Source organism: Eretmochelys imbricata, chromosome 10 (genome assembly GCF_965152235.1).
Source record: "Eretmochelys imbricata isolate rEreImb1 chromosome 10, rEreImb1.hap1, whole genome shotgun sequence".
Lineage (NCBI taxonomy): Eukaryota > Metazoa > Chordata > Testudines > Cheloniidae > Eretmochelys > Eretmochelys imbricata.
In genome coordinates this window covers 17,470,591-17,489,982 of record NC_135581.1, presented here as the reverse complement: position 1 = coordinate 17,489,982, position 19,392 = coordinate 17,470,591, and the positions used below count along the sequence as shown (strand labels likewise).

At 40.6% G+C, this 19,392-nt stretch overlaps 1 protein-coding gene across 1 annotated transcript in view; it reads left to right on the top strand.

The window, feature by feature from the left end:
• Positions 1-19,392, top strand: part of IQCK (IQ motif containing K) — a 97,049-nt gene that overhangs the window by 64,664 nt on the left and 12,993 nt on the right. Inside the window, exon 8 of the mRNA XM_077828149.1 lies at positions 6,205-6,316. Within this exon, the coding sequence (XP_077684275.1) occupies positions 6,205-6,316 (112 nt within the window). The remainder of the gene's footprint in view (positions 1-6,204; positions 6,317-19,392) is intronic.

The window sequence follows — 19,392 nt, the reverse complement described above, 5'->3', positions numbered from 1 at the left end:
TAAAATGTGAGTGTCTGGAAGCATCTTTATCTTTCCCACGTCTTTAGGGATTATGTTGGTAAGTATATGGAACATTCTTGTGGGGAGTGAAAGGAGCTATTAGATGTGATAAATTAATGTATTTTCCAAAGTTACAGGAGGAGAAATACTAGGCTGGGGTAAGATGGCCAGTTCTGGTTGCTCTGGTGTTAGGAGAAAAGTTTTGGAGTAAGGCCTGTTCAAATGGATATACTGACGCTTGAAGTCCAAAAGGAAAAACAACAGTGCCCCGTTTTTCTCTCTAGTTCTTCCCAGTAACATACTTTCACTTTCTGGTGAAAATATCAGCAAGAGCCTCAAAGACCATGAGGGTGTTGAAACAGAAGAGATGATAGTCTCCTACAGAAGCAGGGTTGATTAACTTTAGGAGGAGGTGTGTCATTTTTATGGAAATATTCTTGGACACAGATATCCTGCATCTTCAGAGTTTTAGTCACTAGTTTTGGCTGGAGAATCCTATTCTTAATGGTACTCAACTGGAACATGCTCCCCATGAGCAAAAGTAAAAGGAAGAGCACTGTGCCTCACGCAGCACAATGGTAAGACTCAATTTTCCTCTTTAAAAGAAGAATTCCACTGTTTTAATATTCTCTGGTTTAACCTTCTTGATAAACATTCACAAACTGATGGGAGAAATAAAAAAACAAAACAACCCCCCCTTCTCTCTCCCCCAATCTTGCTTTCTTCTTCTTTTCTTTTGTGTGCTGAAAAGCATGATCAGAGAGAAAAAGTTTAAAGGCTGGTTCCAAAGGGAGTTGAAGTAGTAGTGGGAATCTGAGATACTGCCAACAACTAATTCAGAAGTCTGAACCTTATCACAGATGGGTAAAGAAGAAGCTGTGGGATCAAACAGCATTTGAAAACCTACAGTATTCAAAGTATTAAGAACTGTAATATCACAAAATATAGCAATGAACATTTTATTACCATTTTTCTACTACTTCTTGTGTGGCTTGTTAAAATGAAGCCAAATAAAATACAAAATTGTTAATTAAAATATATAATTAATCATCATAAAAGATAGATATAGTGATCTACACCTTTGTATGCTGCTACCCTGTAGCCTGATCCTGAGTGGGGCTGACTTCAGTGGGAATAGAGGGCACCCTTCACCTTGAAAGATCAAGCTCTTACCAATGAAGCAAGATCAAGCAAACATGGTAGCTTATTTACGCCATAGAAGATGCAAGCATTATACATATGAAAAGTGAAATAAAGCTTAGTTCATGAATAAGAAGACACAAGGTAGCAATGAGTGGTTCTTCGACATACTGCTTAACAAATGTAGTTTGCATTGCTGTAGGTACTTAGAATCCCCAAACCCAGAAAATTTATTTAAAATATTTCTTTTTGAGACTTGTACTAAAAATAATTATATTCAGTAAATCTATATTTTCATAAGAGAATGCCCTGTCCCTTTATTTTCCTGGGCACAAACCTGGGTTGAATTGTTAACATCTATTTTGGGAGGTTAGAAAGGATTAATTTAAAAATGTGTTTCAGTTATGACAGGCTTGTATGTAAGGATATTTTCATCAGGGACAAGTGTGACTGCTGGGAGGTGTTTAAGTAACATTACCTCTGCCAAATGTGCACATTAGTTAAATTTATCACCACTCAGGGCCTTATATAAGAGACAAGATCACAAAATGTTTAGCAATGTATAATTTTACAATACATAGTATAGATTCATTAGAGCTAGGAAGGTCATGCTGGATGTATGTACTGGAATTCTTGTGTATCCTTCCAAGTAAGTGGTCTGAAGTGATTGGCTGAATGCACATTGTCTGCATTTCAAAAAAATTTGATAACGCACCATGCATTAGATCGGTCTCTGAAGTCAGAGAGCATGGCACACAGGAGGAAACTGTTAACAGAGTAATGTTAATGATCTTGACTCCTCTACTCATTTTTTGGCTTTGCCCTGGGCCTTAAAAAGAAAGCTTATGCACGTTTTGCTTGATGTAGCATTCTGCAAATGTACCTGGATGAAAGCTCTTCTCATAAAAATATAAACTGTGTGAATTGTATTGGAAACAGCTTTTGCTTAAATTGGCATTTCTGACTCTCCAGCTGGTGACCACCATTTTCCTGAAAAGTGACATCATTTGTGGCACCAACAATACTGGAACCTTGATCAGAGAGTGCAAAGCAATCTCTGCTGTGTAATTACTGTGATGCTGTAAATTTAAATTCAGCTGGCTTAGTAGCTTAAGCCTTAGGTTTAACATACTTAGACTCTGTAGCACCATAGATTCAAAACCCAGTGGTGGTAGACCTATTCCATTATTCCTTTAATGTAGAATTGAGTTTTATACAATTTATTTTATGTTGGTCTTCTGAAAGAGACATGAAAAACAGGTCCTGTCCACGCTGCCTGGCCATTGTTCACCCCAGGACATATTTTAATGAGTAGATATTTCTTTAGTGTCTTTGATCAAAAATTGTCTTATCTCTCCCCATTATGCAGTGTGGTGTGCCCCAGTTGGCCTCTAACCCAGACCTGAATGCATTTCATTGTTGTTATGTGTAGAGATGACCAAAAAGTTACTGTATTGAGAGTATTAGATGGGGCAGGATTGTAGTATCATGTCTATAATTTGTAAAGTGTTTTGTGATTCCTTGGGATCAAAGGCATTATGTAAATATCAAATGTCATTATTTATTATGTATGTATTCTGATTGTTTAAACTAGAATTAAATCAGAATAGAAATGATTTACCTTTATCTCTGACAAGGTGTTCTTATACTTCTGCTGTCATCAGTGATGCCCCTTTTCACAAGATAGAGCCACCACCAAAAGGCTCAGAATAAATGAGTGTGACCCAGGCAATCAATAGAATGTTTGCTGCATTTACAGCAAATGTGGATTCACTCTAAAAGGTTTGGGTTTTTTAAAAGAAAAGCTGCACTCTGACTTCAAAACTGGACTTGTTCAGTACTTCACATCGTAGTGGTCTTCCGTGAGACAAAGACATGGATTCATCCCCATGCCTTGATTACTTGCAAACATATTTGCCTGTTGGCTGTTTTGCAGGTTATTGTCTGTTAGAATTATATTGTGTTTATAAAGCAGAACTAATTTGCTGGTGTATTGCCAAAGATATATTAAAATAATTTGCTGAATTATTAAAAAGTTGATATACTGTAATTGGAATGGATTCTTAAATGTGAGAGATATTCCATTTTACTTAGGTATTTGAATGTGTCCTCTTCATAAGATGACCAAATCCTATCAGTCTAAAGACTGGAAATCTCAACAGTCATTCATGAATCATGACATCTCTCATATAGCAAATTAGCTCTTGTATAGCTGCTAAGTGATGAGAACTGAGATAACTGCAATGCTATAGAGCAAGTAATACTATTTTCTAAGTTTTATTGACCATATTCAGCACTTAATTACACCATATGCTACCCCTTGGGGCAAATTCTGCACTAACATACATTCTGTGCCCCTTCAGTGGGATAGCACAAAGTGTAAGTTATTGCAGAGTTAGGCCCTACGGACTTACTCTGCCTCTCAGGCACTAGCCCATGTTGAGTGACATCATGTCAGGATGATTTCAGAGGCATTCTTGCGGAAGAGTGCCCCCATTGCCGCGCTCTTTCATAGGATGATGTGATGCAGCAAAGTGTCCTCCTGCTCCTTTTCAACCTCATTTGCCAGTCTCACTCCAGAGCCAAGTGAGACGAACAGCGAGAGTAGTTATTGCACTTCTGACAGTCGCTTACAGGAGGCACAAAAGGAAGGGATCTTCTTGGGCTCTCCCCCCCCTCCTGTGCTCCCACTTAGGAGCTGTAAGGACCTGCTCGATGGTTGGATTTTTCTCCATTAGCAACATTTTCTTTCTCCTTAATATGTAAAGATCAGTAGTGCACCCTTGGCATTCACCTAAACACATTTTGACATAGGTTCAGTTACAAATCGCACACTTCACTTTTTCAACAAATTTTCAGTAAGGAATAGGTGCTGTTATTTCTTTGGGATAGAACAAGCCCTGTTCCTTTACCCTCCTGCAGGCCCTTCCCCCCAACCCTTGTACACATAGGAAGATTGATTCCATGCAACTAATTAATTGATACTCATTTAGTAGAACTTATATGTGAGAGCATCAGAGAGACACAATACATCTCTTCTCAGAATGGTAGCTGTGTTAGTCTGTATCAGCAAAAATAACGAGGAGTCCTTGTGGCACCTTAGAGACTAACAAATTTATCTGGGCATAAGTTTTTGTGGGCTAGAACCACTTCATCAGATGCATATATCTCTTGTGAGTCTAGGAAAATATCCAGTGCATGGACTTGTCCTGTATAACCTACCTGTGGGAGGAATAGCTGATGAGGTTCATAGAAATGAGTTTTGATTTCTGTGACCATGAAAATACAGTTTTGGCTAGTAACATTAATACTATTTTTCTGATTTCAAGTGTTCATATTAAACATGTTAAAGTGTAACAAATGACGCAGAGCTAGTTTATTGGAGAAAAGATAATGTAGTATTGTACGAGATGTATGATGTCAGGTCACTGAGTAAAATTCTTCTCTGTTCGCATTCATTTTGTAACCTTGCGTTGCATTACTGCTCTGTCTACAATGTAACAAGTGCCCTCCTCTGAAATGGATTAAAAACTACTCCAGGGTTCCAGCTATTGTAGGTAGCTTTCTTGGTTTCAAGGCGCAGGGAATATATTTTTGGTGGAAAGAATGCTTTTGCTAAATAACATTCATGGTCTCCCTTAAGAATTTTGAAACTAATGGAGATAGAGTCATGCTCTCAAAGTCTGTCATAAAAGAGGAAGAAGATTGAAATGTAACAGACCACCACCACATAAGTTAATATTAATTACAATATTATCTAAAATTAAATGTGAGGAGGCTTCCCAGGAACTGAATCCGTGGGTGCATTGGAAACATGAGGACACCGCCACTGAGAGGGGAAAACAGGCTTGTTAATATTTGTTGTTAACAGCCATTATCTTTGTAGGACCCTAAATTACAATGCAGTTTTATGTACCTAGAGCTTATAAATAAAAAACAGAAGATGCATTTTGATAACTATCATAATTCAGGTACCACATGGTATAGGTTCAGCTACACAGGAGAATCTGCTTAATTGTCATTGGCCATCCTGATAAACAGTTTCTGCTCCCATTGAAGTAAGTGGGGCTGTATCTAATACTTTGGATTTTCTGAAGTTCTCCCAGAGTTTCTCTAGCATTGATGCTAGGAACGGTGGGGAATGCTAGGCTAGATCAGCTGAAGGCATGTTTACCACGAAACATGCTTTCTGCAGGTCAAGATGAGACAATGGTAAAAAATTGAGGTGGGTCCAACTGTTGTTCAGACCAATGGGAGCAGCACTACTGCTAGACCCAGGGTTAGAGCATTTCAGAAAAGTTTAAATGTAGACATGGCCTGGGAGTGTTGTCATTATCTTCAATGGGAGCAGGCCCTTCATATGGATGATTGACAAAGAATAGATGTCATGAATGCATTTCAATTACTTCAAATAATGGATTAATGGCATTCCTCTCTGTAAAAGTCTATTTAAATTGTAGGACTGGGGTTGTCTGCATGCCTATTTGCAACCGTTAGTAGGTGGGAATTGGTTTGCTAGCATTAATTTCCTGCTGCATGGCTCTTTGTTTGCTTCGTGTTCCTCTCCTGCGCTATTATGGCTGCTCAGTGGGTTGGTAAAGGCCTTAATGCTTTTAAGTACAGTGCTTAATTTTTTAAACAATTCAGGAAATATGTAACTATCTGCCATCACATAGCATTCAGAGGAGTCCCTGCTAGCCATAACTGGCATATGTTTTCAACAGGGTATGTCAATTATGTAGATTTTGCTTCTGTATAGACTGAATTTTTTAAGCCCTTGGGGCTAGATTGTGCTTTTACATCTGGTCCTGTATAATGAGCAGCCCAGGGAAAGAATTGTGCTTCAGAAAGTCAGTCTTTCTTATCCGCTTTTCTTGAAACTATATGTCATTGTGACTTACTCTACAGCTGTGTAATTCCATTGACTTTTGTAGTTACTCCTGATTTCCATTTATAAGTTTCATTCTACTTTAGTTACATAGATTTGTTATAGTAAAACATTGATAATGCATTTAGGGAGGACACAGGTACATTTCTTACAATACCGTGTTTTTCCTTTCCTAGGTCCGCTGTGACACTGAGGTACAAGAACTGCGGCAATGGCAAAAGCAATTGAGAGAGGACAAGAACATTATTAAAAGAGTGCAAGAGTTCTGGACTAAACAGGAAACCAAAGGTAGGTTGCCCAAACCAGGGATTAAAGACTTCGTAATTTAAATGATAAACATTTTATACGCACTCAGATGTATGTAACACAATGATACACTGATCACAAATGACAATCCAGGCAGGGCATAGTTTTTACTGAAGTACTTCACTGCTCCTTCAGATTTCCTAGTTGTGTTTGTAACTTGAAATGCTAACGCAAAATACAGTACTGGGCTAGATCTTCAGCTGGTGTAACTTGTCATAGTTCCATTGGCTTCAATGAAGCTATGACAAGTTACACTAGCTGAGGATATGACCCAGTATCTCATAGGGCCCACTGGGCTCAGACTTCTCTACTAGATACTACCACATTTAAATACTGATATTGCTAGCGGGGTTCTAACATGGTTTTCCTGAACTTGAGGACTTTTCTGTCTGAGAACCATTATATTGGTGTTATTCAATTTTTACCCTTTGTGCAGTGTAGTTATTTGTAGTAGAATTGGCAGGCACAGTTCTCAAGAACAGGGAAAAAAAATTTCCAGGGAAATCATGTTAGAATGCTGCTGCTGCTAACTGTATAACCAATTGTTTGATCCCGCTGTGGACAAGACTTTACAGATAGGGTCAAAGTCTACCCTCCATCTGTCTTCATATGTGCAAGCACATTCATAGAAATTAGAGAGAGATTAGCTGGATCATGATCCCTGTGATCTAGTATAAAGTATAGATACTTTAGAACTGTTCATTTAGGATTCATCTACACAGCACCATTGTAGAGCGCTCTAATGTGTTGTGCTATGACTATCCCATATCGACCCTGCTGGCGTGAACTGAAAAAGACCTAGTTCGCATTAATATAGTTCTGTTTGAAGCAGGACTACATCAGTGTGAACAAGGTACCTTTTCATTCATCCCAACAGGGTGTACATGAGGCAGTTAAAGTGCAACATGTTAGAGCACTCTAAATTCACACCTCTGTAATCTGGACTGCAGTGACATGTAGACAAGTGAGAGTGAAAAAATGTGTTGGGAGCCCTGAGTTTGTTGGTTAATTTAACTTTCCTCATTCCAATTCATGGAACATCCTTACATGGAGTTCGTTTTAACACAAGGCATGAACGAAATAGCCAGAAATTCTGAACTCAAGTTTCCCCTGATAAATTCAGGTAGCTATGTTGAAATGGAAATTTTTGAATAATCTGACCATTTCATAATTCATAATGTGGAAAAAAGTTCTGTTAGTTTAATTGTTTTATATTTAACTGTTCTTTTTAATTAAGTAGAGTTGATCATACTAATGTGCTTATATGAAAACATAATGAGTTCTGGAATAAAAAGCTTGTTATTCTCAAGCAGTATCCTGCATTAGATATGACATTTTAAAACCATCTGAATTTAAAGAGCATTTAATAATTTTATTACCCGTAGAATTTTGATTCTGCTGTAAATGATTAACCACATGCAGTTCCTACAATAACTGATATTGTCAAAGACCTTCTATAGCTATTGCTAATTCCAAAACTGTTCTGTTTTCCATAATACAACACATGCTATTTTATGAAGTTGTTTAATTATAAAATAATCTGTGCTTTGTAATTGTGAGTGGAATTTATAACAGCCAGGTCATTAATTTAATGTGCTGCAATTATTTTTTCACTGATGTTAATTCTGCATCCAATTTTTGTCCCTTAGTCATGAGCTTACTACCCTAGATGGACAGCATGAAAATTCCTTGCATTTTCTTCCTTGTGCTTGCAACCTGTGCCCTGAGATGTTCACCTGTTTGTATCTTAAAATCCTTCCCTGGGAACTTTAGCTTGAGGATGAATACTTGTGAGAGGAAAATGTTCCTCAGAACATTGTCTTCTAAGAAGGCCAGCTCCATCCTCAGCTGTAAATGTCCATTACTAATGATTATCATTGGTTTCAGAGTAACAGCCGTGTTAGTCTGAATTCGCAAAAAGAAAAGGAGTACTTGTGGCACCTTAGAGACTAACCAATTTATTTGAGCATAAGCTTTCGTGAGCTACAGCTCACTTCATTGGATGCATACTGTGGAAAATACAGAAGATGTTTTTATACACACAGACCATGAAAAAATGGGTGTTTATCACAACAAAAGGTTTTCTCTCCCCCCACCCCACTCTCCTGCTGGTAATAGCTTATCTAAAGTGATCACTCTCCTTACAATGTGTATGATAATCAAGGTGGGCCATTTAGATAAGCTATTACCAACAGGAGAGTGGGGTTTTTTTGGGGGGGGGGAAAAGCGGGGAGAAAACCTGGATTTGTGCTGGAAATGGCCCACCTTGATTATCATACACATTGTAAGGAGAGTGATCACTTTAGATAAGCTATTACCAGCAGGAGAGTGGGGTGGGGGGAGAGAAAACACCCATTTTTTCATGGTCTGTGTGTATTAAAACATCTTCTGTATTTTCCACAGTATGCATCTGATGAAGTGAGCTGTAGCTCACGAAAGCTTATGCTCAAATAAATTGGTTAGTCTCTAAGGTGCCACAAGTACTCCTTTTCTTTTAATGATTATCATTGTGACCATTGTGGTTACAATATCATTGTCATAAGCCCTTTGGTTCCAACTTTGCACAGTTTATTTTCCTTATATTTTCTTTGCAGAATGCCCATAGTGTACTATGCATTCAGGCTGTGATTATGCAGGCTTTTCCCATGTGCTGGACCTCTGCACTTGGGTAGAACCCCACTGATTTCAGTTGGGCTCCATGTGGGCTCCTCTATGGGATTTGTTGCAGGCTTAATGCCTTTACCATTTTTGTAATGATGCTGAATATAAAAAAAAGTGATTGCATATATTGAAGAGTTCCTCATGTAACCGTATCTTAGATTCCTTAACCCCCCCCCACATGCCCCACACTTAGAAGACTATTAAGTGTGTAATTGAGCTTCTTAGTTTTTCTAAAAATGTGTGAATGTATAGAATTGCTTCCTATTTTTAACTACATATGTGCATGCATTGCATGGTAGTTTTGAAAAGATACAGTCAAGGTGACATTGTAATTATATTTTTGTAGTGAAACATTCTGATAATGTATGTTAAACACCTGCTAGAACTGCAGTCAGAACTGGAGCAGACTACCAATAAAAGGCAATCAAAGGGTACCAAATGATTTTTTCCACTAGATTTATTTTAACACATACATAGTTATATGCATACAATATGGATGTGTGTATTAATATCTTATTAAATAGTGCCATTGTAATTAGATTTCATCTTCCTCTCTTTAGTATTCCTGGTGGAAACAGGAACATATGAACTCATTTTATGCAACAACCATGCAGCCAACTCCACCCAAGGGTTCTGGGTGAGGGTATTTTCAGCTGTTGTATTGGATTTGTGGCATAAAACAGACTTTCTCACATTATACGGAGTCAAACTCTTCTAGGATAGATACAGTGTTAAATTGCACCCATCCATCCATTTTTTTGTTTGTCGATTCATTCACTCTGAATGATATATTTTAAAACCTTGTGGTAAGAATTGTTCAAAAAAAAATTGAACAAAGTCCAGCATGCAGAAGGTTGGTAGCATATTGTTTACTTCAACAAAATGTGCTAATTTGTAAACTCACTTTGCAGCTAGAAGCTGTATTTTTTATTTGGTGATAATTATCCTATCGTATGATTTTATCAGGACACATGCACCCAGGATATATATAGCATGTGGTTAAGTCCCATTGACTTCAAGACAGAACTTCATTGCAACTTAAATGATGCATAGCTTTTCTGTCATCCCACTGTATAGGGGGCAAATTTCAGATTTTATGAATGAGGCTCTATTTTTAACATTGAGGCAAAATGTAATTATAATGATTATAATGTAGCTGGATATTTCAGGACTTGGTGCTGGTGTCTCTTCCTCCAGTTGTCCATCACACTCATATTGGAATATATTTTCATTATAGTACTTGAAGAGCTAAATTCACAGCACGTGTTGCATCAAGAATTTTCACTGACTATGTGCATCAAATAGTAACAGGTAGTGTTGGGTAAATTTTTAACTGGATACTTTAGGAGACAGGCTCATGACTATAATTAACAAAAACTATGATGAATGGCAGCCACTGCAGCAGTTCTAGACATCTACATGAAGTTCTAGACATCTACATCTACATGATTGTAAACAACAACACCAGTAGGTTGCATTTGACACTGAAAGGCAGGTTTGAGTCTGAGGTCAGTCAATGGAAGTTCACTGTTTTTTCTTCCACAATATAAGTAGAATTTTTTGAGAACACCATGATGGAAATCACAGAGGCTGTGAAGCACCAATTAAGGATGAATTGGATGCATACAACTCAGTAAAAAAAACCTTGAAAATTACAGCCATCATAACAACTAATCATTCTTTCAATGGAATTTTCCAAAATATTTGAAATGAATTCTTTCAAACCTTCCTGTGTTATGTCAAAGACTGCTCTGGATCTAAAGATGACTATGTATGTGGGGGTATATATACGTACTATTGTGTTGTTATTGGATATGAGGTATCATGAGTTGCTACATTCAACTAGAAACAGGCAAGGTACTTTACATTTAGGACATGTTGAGAGCAGAAGTGGAGTTTGCATCATTGAAGTACACATTTCAATATCACTACTGGGTCCAGAGTAGTTCTGTGATCTCTTTTGTTGAAGTCTTCAGTCATGTCAAATTATGCCAATTTATTATAAAGGCTGTACAGATTCACCATATATGCATTAATATTTATACTGCAGTCTTACACAGAAAGGTCAGGGTTTTGTTTGCCAGCCTACACAGCTGCCTCAAGGATATTTTATAGCTGTGCGTGCGCACACTTCATTTTGCAGTGTAAAATAACACAGTGCATCAGGAAAATTTACATTTGTATATATAATATGCATGTCTATCTGTGCAATAGTGCAGTAAGGTTCTTGTTTTAATAGCTGAAGGGAAGGGGATTAGATGAAACATTCAATAACTTTATACAGTAAAAACTAAAAAATAAATCCATCACAGATACATTCTTCTCTTCCAGCAGGCTTAGCTGGGATATAAGGAAAACTTTGGCAAAACCTGCTTCGATTTTCTTCTAGCACCTGTGGAATTCCGTAGGCTATTAGTCATGGTTTTAAAATGGTTCAGTTTTTATCTGCTTTTTTTGCACATCCGTATTTTTGAAGAACACAAATATGGATCATTCTGGAATATCTGAGAACTGCAGCTCCAAAAATGCCATTAGAATCTATTAGCAACCTCCATAATGTGATGTATTTCAAATGTTGTCTCCTTAATAAATTCCCCTGTATTACAGATTAACAAAATATAGGGCTAGCTTCTGCCCTCAATAACACCTGGGTAATTCCATTTATGTCAATTGCCCAGAATTTGCATTTCTGAAGGGAACATTAGAATTTGATCCAGCATGTTTGCTAATCCATTTTAAATGACTTAAGCTGAGTGTTTGTGTTCTGGGCACATTTTTCAGTGTGTTAGCATTTATATTATCTCATCAAAGCATGGAAGCTTTTTACATGGCTAACTGCCATGGATATCAATGAGAGTTATGCATATATGTCTCCTGCTTATTGATGGAAAAACAAGCCCCTAAATTAGGATCATACTAGTCAGAGAGAGAAAACAGCTATTCAGTTTATCAAGACCATCCTACTACATATTTATGATATAATCCCCTGAAACAGGACATATTTGATATTAAACTGATACTACACTTAGGGGCTTGTCTACACATTGTTACTCCTGAGGGAATTCTGTGCCAAAAAATTAAAAATTCAGTGCCAAAAAAAAAATAAAAATTTGTGTGCACAATATTTTAAAATTCTGCAAATTTTATTTGTCAATAAATAAATGTGACTCCAGCATGGCAGTGGGGAGCACAGGCCACTGGCTGCATTGAGGTGGGAGATCACCCTTAAGCTCCCACCTCCCCAGGTACAGGGACTCGGCAGTGAGGCTGCACAGTCTCAACCCTGACACAGTGCAAGGGCTGGGCCTGTCCCAGAAACTACCCCAGAAACACCCTGCTCCTTTGCGCCCGGTGCACCAGGTATGGGTGAGCAGGCTCAGCCTTGCATGATCCAAGTGTGGAGGGGCTAAGTGTGGGGGGGATCCAGGTGTGGGGTGAGAGGTTTTTGTGTGGCGCAATCTGGGTGCAAGAGGCTCAGTGGGAGATCTGGATGCACAGGGGCTCATTGGGGGTTTGAGGTGCAGGGGCAATGGGACTCTGCAGGGGGTCCAGGTGAAGGTGGTTGGGGCTCAGTGGGCAGGAGGTCTAGGGAGATGGGGCTCGGCAGGCGGGGGGAGTCTTGGTGTGGGAGGTTTAGTGGAGGGGTTCAGGTATTGGAGGGTAGAGCATGTCAGTGTGAGGGTTCAATGGGCCTGCTTAATGGGGGAGCCCCAGCTGCTGCCATGGGGACGCCGCATACTAGGCTCCCCCTCCCCCCCCATGATTCCACTATCCCCTTTTTTCCCCCGTCTCATCCACTTCCCTCACTGCCCCATGCCCCGTTCGCTCACTCCAGGGCTTCTGGAACAATTTTTATAGTGGGGGTGCTGAGAGCCATTGAACCAAATGGTAAACCCTGTATATAATGGAAACCTCCTCAAGCCAGGGAGTGTGGAAGCTCACACCGCCCCCCCCCCCCCCGCATCCCTAGTTCCAGCACTTATGCCTCACTCCCACATTCCCCTCCCCTGCCCTATTCCACCCCCTTCCTACCCTACTGCCTCATCCCCCCTCCACCTCACTCCCCTTTCTCTCATTTCCCCTGCTGCCCCTTACCCAGCCCCACCGTGGGCACTCACTGTTGCACAGAAAACAGGAAGGCTCCCAGCACACAGAAGGGGGGGGCATGATGGGACCCAGGAGGCAGCATTCAGTTGCAGAATCAGCGAAGCTGAGATGCAGCGTCCTTCAGCTGGGCAATTCTGCACTTGCAGAAACAGGGGGGCAGGGGGATAGTGGAACATAACCCCATGTGCCCCCCATACATCACCTCTGTTGGGGAGGAAATCCCACCAAAAAACTTTGCCCGTGGTTGTCCCTGGACCGCCCCCTCCCAAGCACGACTTCCCTGCCCTTTTCCAGCAGGGGAGCACAGGAATTCTGCCCGGGGAGGGTGTTTTCTGAATGCAGTCCCACAGAATTCCCCCAGGAGTAAAACACACAGCACTGCAATGGCACAGCTTCCCCGAATCAGCTGTGCCACCACAGTGCTCAGTGAAGACACTTCCTTCCTGCACCGACAGGAGAGCTTCTCCTGTCAGCCTAGGTACTCCACTTCCCCAAGAGGTGGTAGCTAGGTAGACAGGAGGAGCCCTCCCGCCCACATAGCACTGTCTATGCCAGGGGTGTGGTCTGTATAACTGCATTGCTCAGGGTGTGGCTTTTCCACTCACCTGAGTGACATAGTTATACCAACATAAGTCTGTAGTGTAGACAAAGCCTTAATCTTTCAAAGTTAATATACTGTAAAGATCAAAAGAGAAGGCTGGTATGTCAGTATCACAGCATGCTACCTTGTAACATACTCCTTTGCTTCCTAGGCCAGTGGGGACTGAGAATACAGAAAAAGAGTGTGATCAGCCCCTGGGGAGGAAATACTTTATGGTTCTCTTGGGAACCAGAGGTGAGCCCTCTGTCAGTTAGGAGTTCTGCCTTCCTAGCAATACATCATGACAACATTGTGTTAGGACCACATTTTCAAAAGCAACACATAAAATTGTGCCCATTATTTGTCACCTTTTGATTTTCATGCATATAAAAACATGGAGTTGTGAATGCAGCCTGTGTTTGCACATGGAAATAGCATAGCTATGTATCTACCCAGTTTATATGCACAACCATAGGATGCATGCAGAAGTCAAAGTTTCAGGCATGCAAAATCTTAGAGATGAAAAAGTAGAGATGAAAATTTCAGAGGCCAAGATAGGACCCTTTGAAAATATTGACCTGAAGCAGTGGTACTGGAAGAATTTTTATAGTGGGGTGGTGAGAGCCATTGAACCAAATTGTAAACCCTGTATATAATGGAAACCATTTCAAGCCAGGGGGTACAGCAGCACCTCTAGTTTCAGCACCCTATGACCTGAAGGGTTGTATACAATGAAAAGTAAGAGAAATGGACTGCGTGTTGTGGCAATTAGTTTCAATCAAAGAGCTGCTTTCATACTGAAGAAATGGAAACATTTCCGTTATCTATATTTAAACTAATTTGCGGTAGATATGGAGAGAAGATTTCCTTTGTACTCTGCCAATTTTTTCAGCAAGAAAAGTTTTCTCCTTTATCCTTTTATTACCTTCACCCATCTGTCCACGTATTGAATTCATTATATTTAGGTTAAGGAAATCACAGGCCAGGTCTATGCACAATAGTTGCACTGGTTTAACTAAAGCTGTGATTTTGCACTGATTTACTTAAACTGGTGCAACTTTGTGTGTGAACAGTCTTTTATCGATTGAAACCTGGCTTACATCAGTTTAGCTTGTCCAGGTTACTTAATTGCACCTCCAAGTACTTAATAGGGCCAATTAAACTAATATATCCATGTCCATGCACAAAGGTGCACTAGTTTAACTAAATCATTGCAACATCACCACTTAGTTAAACCAGTGAGCTTTGTGTGTAGACCAGGACACAGCATTTGTAGGAACAAAAACTTTGATAGCACAAATAAAGGATTACATTTCACAATAAGAATAAAACCTAACTTTAGTATGCTATAACTACATTTAAATTCATAATAAATGTTTATTGCTACATTACAATAAATATTCATTGAAATATTGTATTTTTCACCTTCTTATTTAGTTAGTGTTGCAAACAGTGTTGAAACTAATGATAAAGAAAATAGCTTTTAAAACTGCAAGCTGTAGAATAGCATTTAGAAAATGCTAACTCAGGCAGTAATGTGATTCGGTTGACACTACTAGAATGATCAGCATACCTTCCATCAAAATATCTGCCAAATAATCTGTAGTGTGAGCTAAAAATCTGTTTTGTTGTGTAGTATCTATCAGTACATGGAATATAAACTTGATTTCAGGAGTACCCATTGGACAAATATTTACATTTTTATGAAGCTATATTTATATATTCTTGGCATCTGTCCCAATGAATGTATCAGAAAAGGAAGCACGAGTTATGAATTTAACTATTTGTATAATTTAACATAATTTAACATTTTAAAATGTGTTCTTATTTATTCTGTTTTCAAAGGAAATAGAGTTATGGAAATTAAAACAAGATTTCAGGGAAATCTTTTAAACCACATTAATTATTATTTGGCCAAACACTGAAGTTCTTTTTATTCAGTTCTTACTGGGGCAAAACTCCAGTGAGAGTTTGTCTGAATAAGGAAGGAGGCCTGGATCCACAAAGGGAATTAGGCATTGCAACACTGAGTGGTGTTGTACTTCTAGGCCCTAGAAAATCACTGGAACAACAATGAGATCCACAAAGCCTGGATTAAGCACTAGGCTCTGTATATAATGAATGAGGAGAGATAGGCACCTAACAATGGGATCCACAAAAGCCAGCATGCTAGCCAATGAGAGATGCCAATGAGAGGGGTGTGTCCTAAGCCTCACCCCTCTCTCTGAGTTCGGGTCCTAAGGGTTTGTCTACAAGATCGGCCCAGCTGTGCCTCTGTAGCACTTGAGTGTGGACACTACCTACACCAGGGGTTCTCAAACTGGGGATTGGGACCCCTCAGGGGTTCATGAGGTTATTACATGGGGGATCGTAAGCTGTCAGCCTCCACCCCAAACCCCGCTTTCCCTCCAGCATTTATAATGGTGTTAAGTATATAAAAAAGTGTTTTTAATTTATAAGGGGGGTCGCACTTAGAGGCTTGCTTTGTGAAAGGGGTCACCAGTACAAAAGTTTGAGAACCGCTGACCTACACCAACAGGAGGGATTCCCCTGTCAGTATTGGTAATCCACCTCCCCGAGAGGTAGTAGCTAGGTTGACAGAATTCTACATGGGGCTTATGTCAGCTTAACTATGCTCTTCAGGGGTATGGATTTTTCACACCCCTGAGCGATGTAGTTATGATGACCTAATTACCCAGTGTAGATCAGGCTGCAGGGAGGTTCTTATCTACTTACACTCCGCAGCTGGACCTCTTGCAATCCCCATTCCTGGAATCAGGTGGCTTAGGCACCTAAATAGTTCTTATAGGAAACATTGGCAAACGAGGAGTAGGTGACACCTCCCTTATAACTTCTAGCCCAGTGGTTAGAATACTTACTTGGGATGTGGAAGAAGCAGGCTCAATTTCCCCCTCTGCTGAGGGGGGGAAGGATTTGAACAGTGATCTCCCACCTCTTGAGAGTGCCCTAACCACTGGGCTATGGGATAGTCTGATATGGGGCTCCTTCAGGCTCTCCTGTTGAAACTGTCACACTTTGGATAAATAGTCGAGGAGTGATTGGATCAGGGGGCTGGACCCTGGGTCTCTCACATCCCCAGTGAGCACCCTAACCCCCCGGCTAGGGAGTTCATCTCACTCTCTGGCCCAGTGACATTTAAGTATTTATCCAAAGTGGAACAGCTTCAATAGGTGAGATTGAGGGAGCCCAAATGAGACTATTTTATAGCCCAAGTAATTAGGTCACTCCCCTGAGAGATGGGAGAAACCCCCTCTGTTCAAATCCTTTCTCCCCATCAAGCAGAAGAGGGAATTGGACCTGGCTCTCCCACCTCCCAGGTGAGTGCTCTAACCACTGGGTTAAAAGTTATAAGGGACATGGCTCCTCCTCTGGGTAGATTTTGAATGGGACCCAGTTTGGTAGGTGATCAGAGCATGTCTACGGGATTGGGCCCTCAGACGAGATAGGCATGACCCCCACTATCTTCCCCTGGTTTGAGGAGTGCGCTGGGTCTTAGAGATGAAATAGGCATCTGATTGCCTAGAGTGAGGAAGTGGTGTGCATGGCCAGAGGCAGGAACTTTTACAGTAAAAATGTCGGCACCTAAGGAGTTGGACAGCAGCCGAGAGCAGGTTTTGTGGACCACAGCGATGCCTAAATCTGGAATTTAGGCAGGGGTGAAAGTAAAGCCAAAGACTTACCGGTACGGGGGCTGACTCCGGCCCCTGGAAAGGGCGGGGCTTCAGGCAGAAGGGGCAGAGCTGGGGGTCAGCATTCCCCAGCCAGCCCTTTTAAATTGCCGGCCATGGGCAGCTGCTCCTTTTGGTCGGCAGCCAGGAGGGGGGCAGCAAAAGGGGCAATGACATTAAAGTGCTGCTGCGGCAGCTCTTTAACGTTGCTGCCCCTTTTGCTCCCCCCTGTCGGCAGCCCTGCTGGTAGGGACCCAGCAGGGCCGACTGGGGGCGCAAAAAGGGCAGCGACTTAAAGTCAGCTTTTGACCAGTACCAGCCCATACCAGCTTACTTTCACCCCTGAATTTAGGGATCTGTATCTGGGGCTTAGGTGCTAGCCCTTGCCCTGAAGTCTATGGTAGCTTTTTCATTGGCTCCAGAGGGAGCAGAATCAATCCCTGAGAAAGGATTTCAGGTTTGTTTCTGGCTCCTCATGTACTGCAAGTTCCACCTCCAAATTCTTCTTCTTTATTGTAAAACCTCTGAATGGGCTTGCTCCAGCCTATCTCATGCCTTTGGGCTAAATTTAGAGGAAACTAAATTGGTATAATTTACCAATTCCCAGCCTTGGATTAAGGCAGTCTGCCCTCCCCCTTTTGGGCTCCATCCCAACACTGTCTACCCACACTTGGACTGTAGCTGGTATGTCCCATTCCATATATAGTGACTATCTGAGCTATCGTTTCAGGCTGTCTGCAGACTCAGGAAGTTGTCATTGCATCGGTTATACTCAGTTAATGTTTTCAAGCTTTACTTCACAACCGCAAGGGCTAGAAACTTGGGGGGGGGTAATTAAAGCTTAGATTCTGATGTAATCACTTGGTTCCCGGGGTAGGTGCTAGCTGGTTCCTTAATTCCCCACCCCATGGTTCTTCCTAGAGTGCTTATGTGTTAATCCAGCCCTGCCATCCCTTCTTTCATGTATGGTTTTACCAGGATAGAATTCCTCGACTCTCCCAGACTTACTTTTTTAGTTACATCTACTTTCACTCACACCCACTTCCCAATGGTAATTTACATCCCCTTACAAATGACCTCTGAAATTGACCCACTAAGTCTCAAGCAGTCAATGTGGATATAACTCACGTGCTGAGGAGCCAAAAGAGAGGAATGTGGCAGTTACCAGGAGGGCATAAGGATGCAAATGTTAAAGTAAGCGTCCTTTAACATATATGTCCATATACCTTACTCTCACACTTTTACTCACAGATTGGTAAATGGGTGCGAGTGAGTCTAATTTTCACTTAATTTACACGTCACCTCTGAATTTTGCTCCTTGTTGCTGCCTGATCTGCTCCCTGTCAGCTCTACTGATCTAGTGCCAGCTTCTGATCTTTCATACAGTCTCTTTGCTTTGAGTCCAAAAGCTTTCTCTGCAGCTCCTACCATCTGGAACAATCATCCCATATTTCTCCACTGACTCTCCATCTATTTCAAATCTTATTAGAAAACATTTCTTTTCTTCCTTGTCTGTACCATTTTAATTTCTCTCTCTCTCGGTTTTATTTTGACTTTCTTTCTGTTTCTGTTGTTTAACTCTGCAAAGTGTTTTGGGATGCAGTTAGTATGAAAACATGGCATGAAAGTGACTGTAGAAAATAGAGTGGTGTTTCTCTGTACTGAGTATTATCCTGACAGGTGTATGCTGTACTGTCATGCTAGAGTGCCCTCACAATCCAAGCTAGGGACTTGAATAAACTTCAGTTGGTCTTTAATTTTGAGACACTATTTTCCTTCTAAAATGCTGGGTATAGAGAACTTCCCTAGTGGTCAAGAGGACAACCCGATAGTTCCTTCTGGAGAACAAAATGTCATCTTGTTAATTAAAATTACTGTAAATACTTTAATTTTGTACAACACCTAGCCCAATAGCACCCTGTCTCTAGGTCCTACAGTAATACAAATAATAACAAATTAGAGGGGGCCACAGAGTTGCATTCAGGTCTGGATTAGGAGTAGACTAGGATATGAGTTTGAGT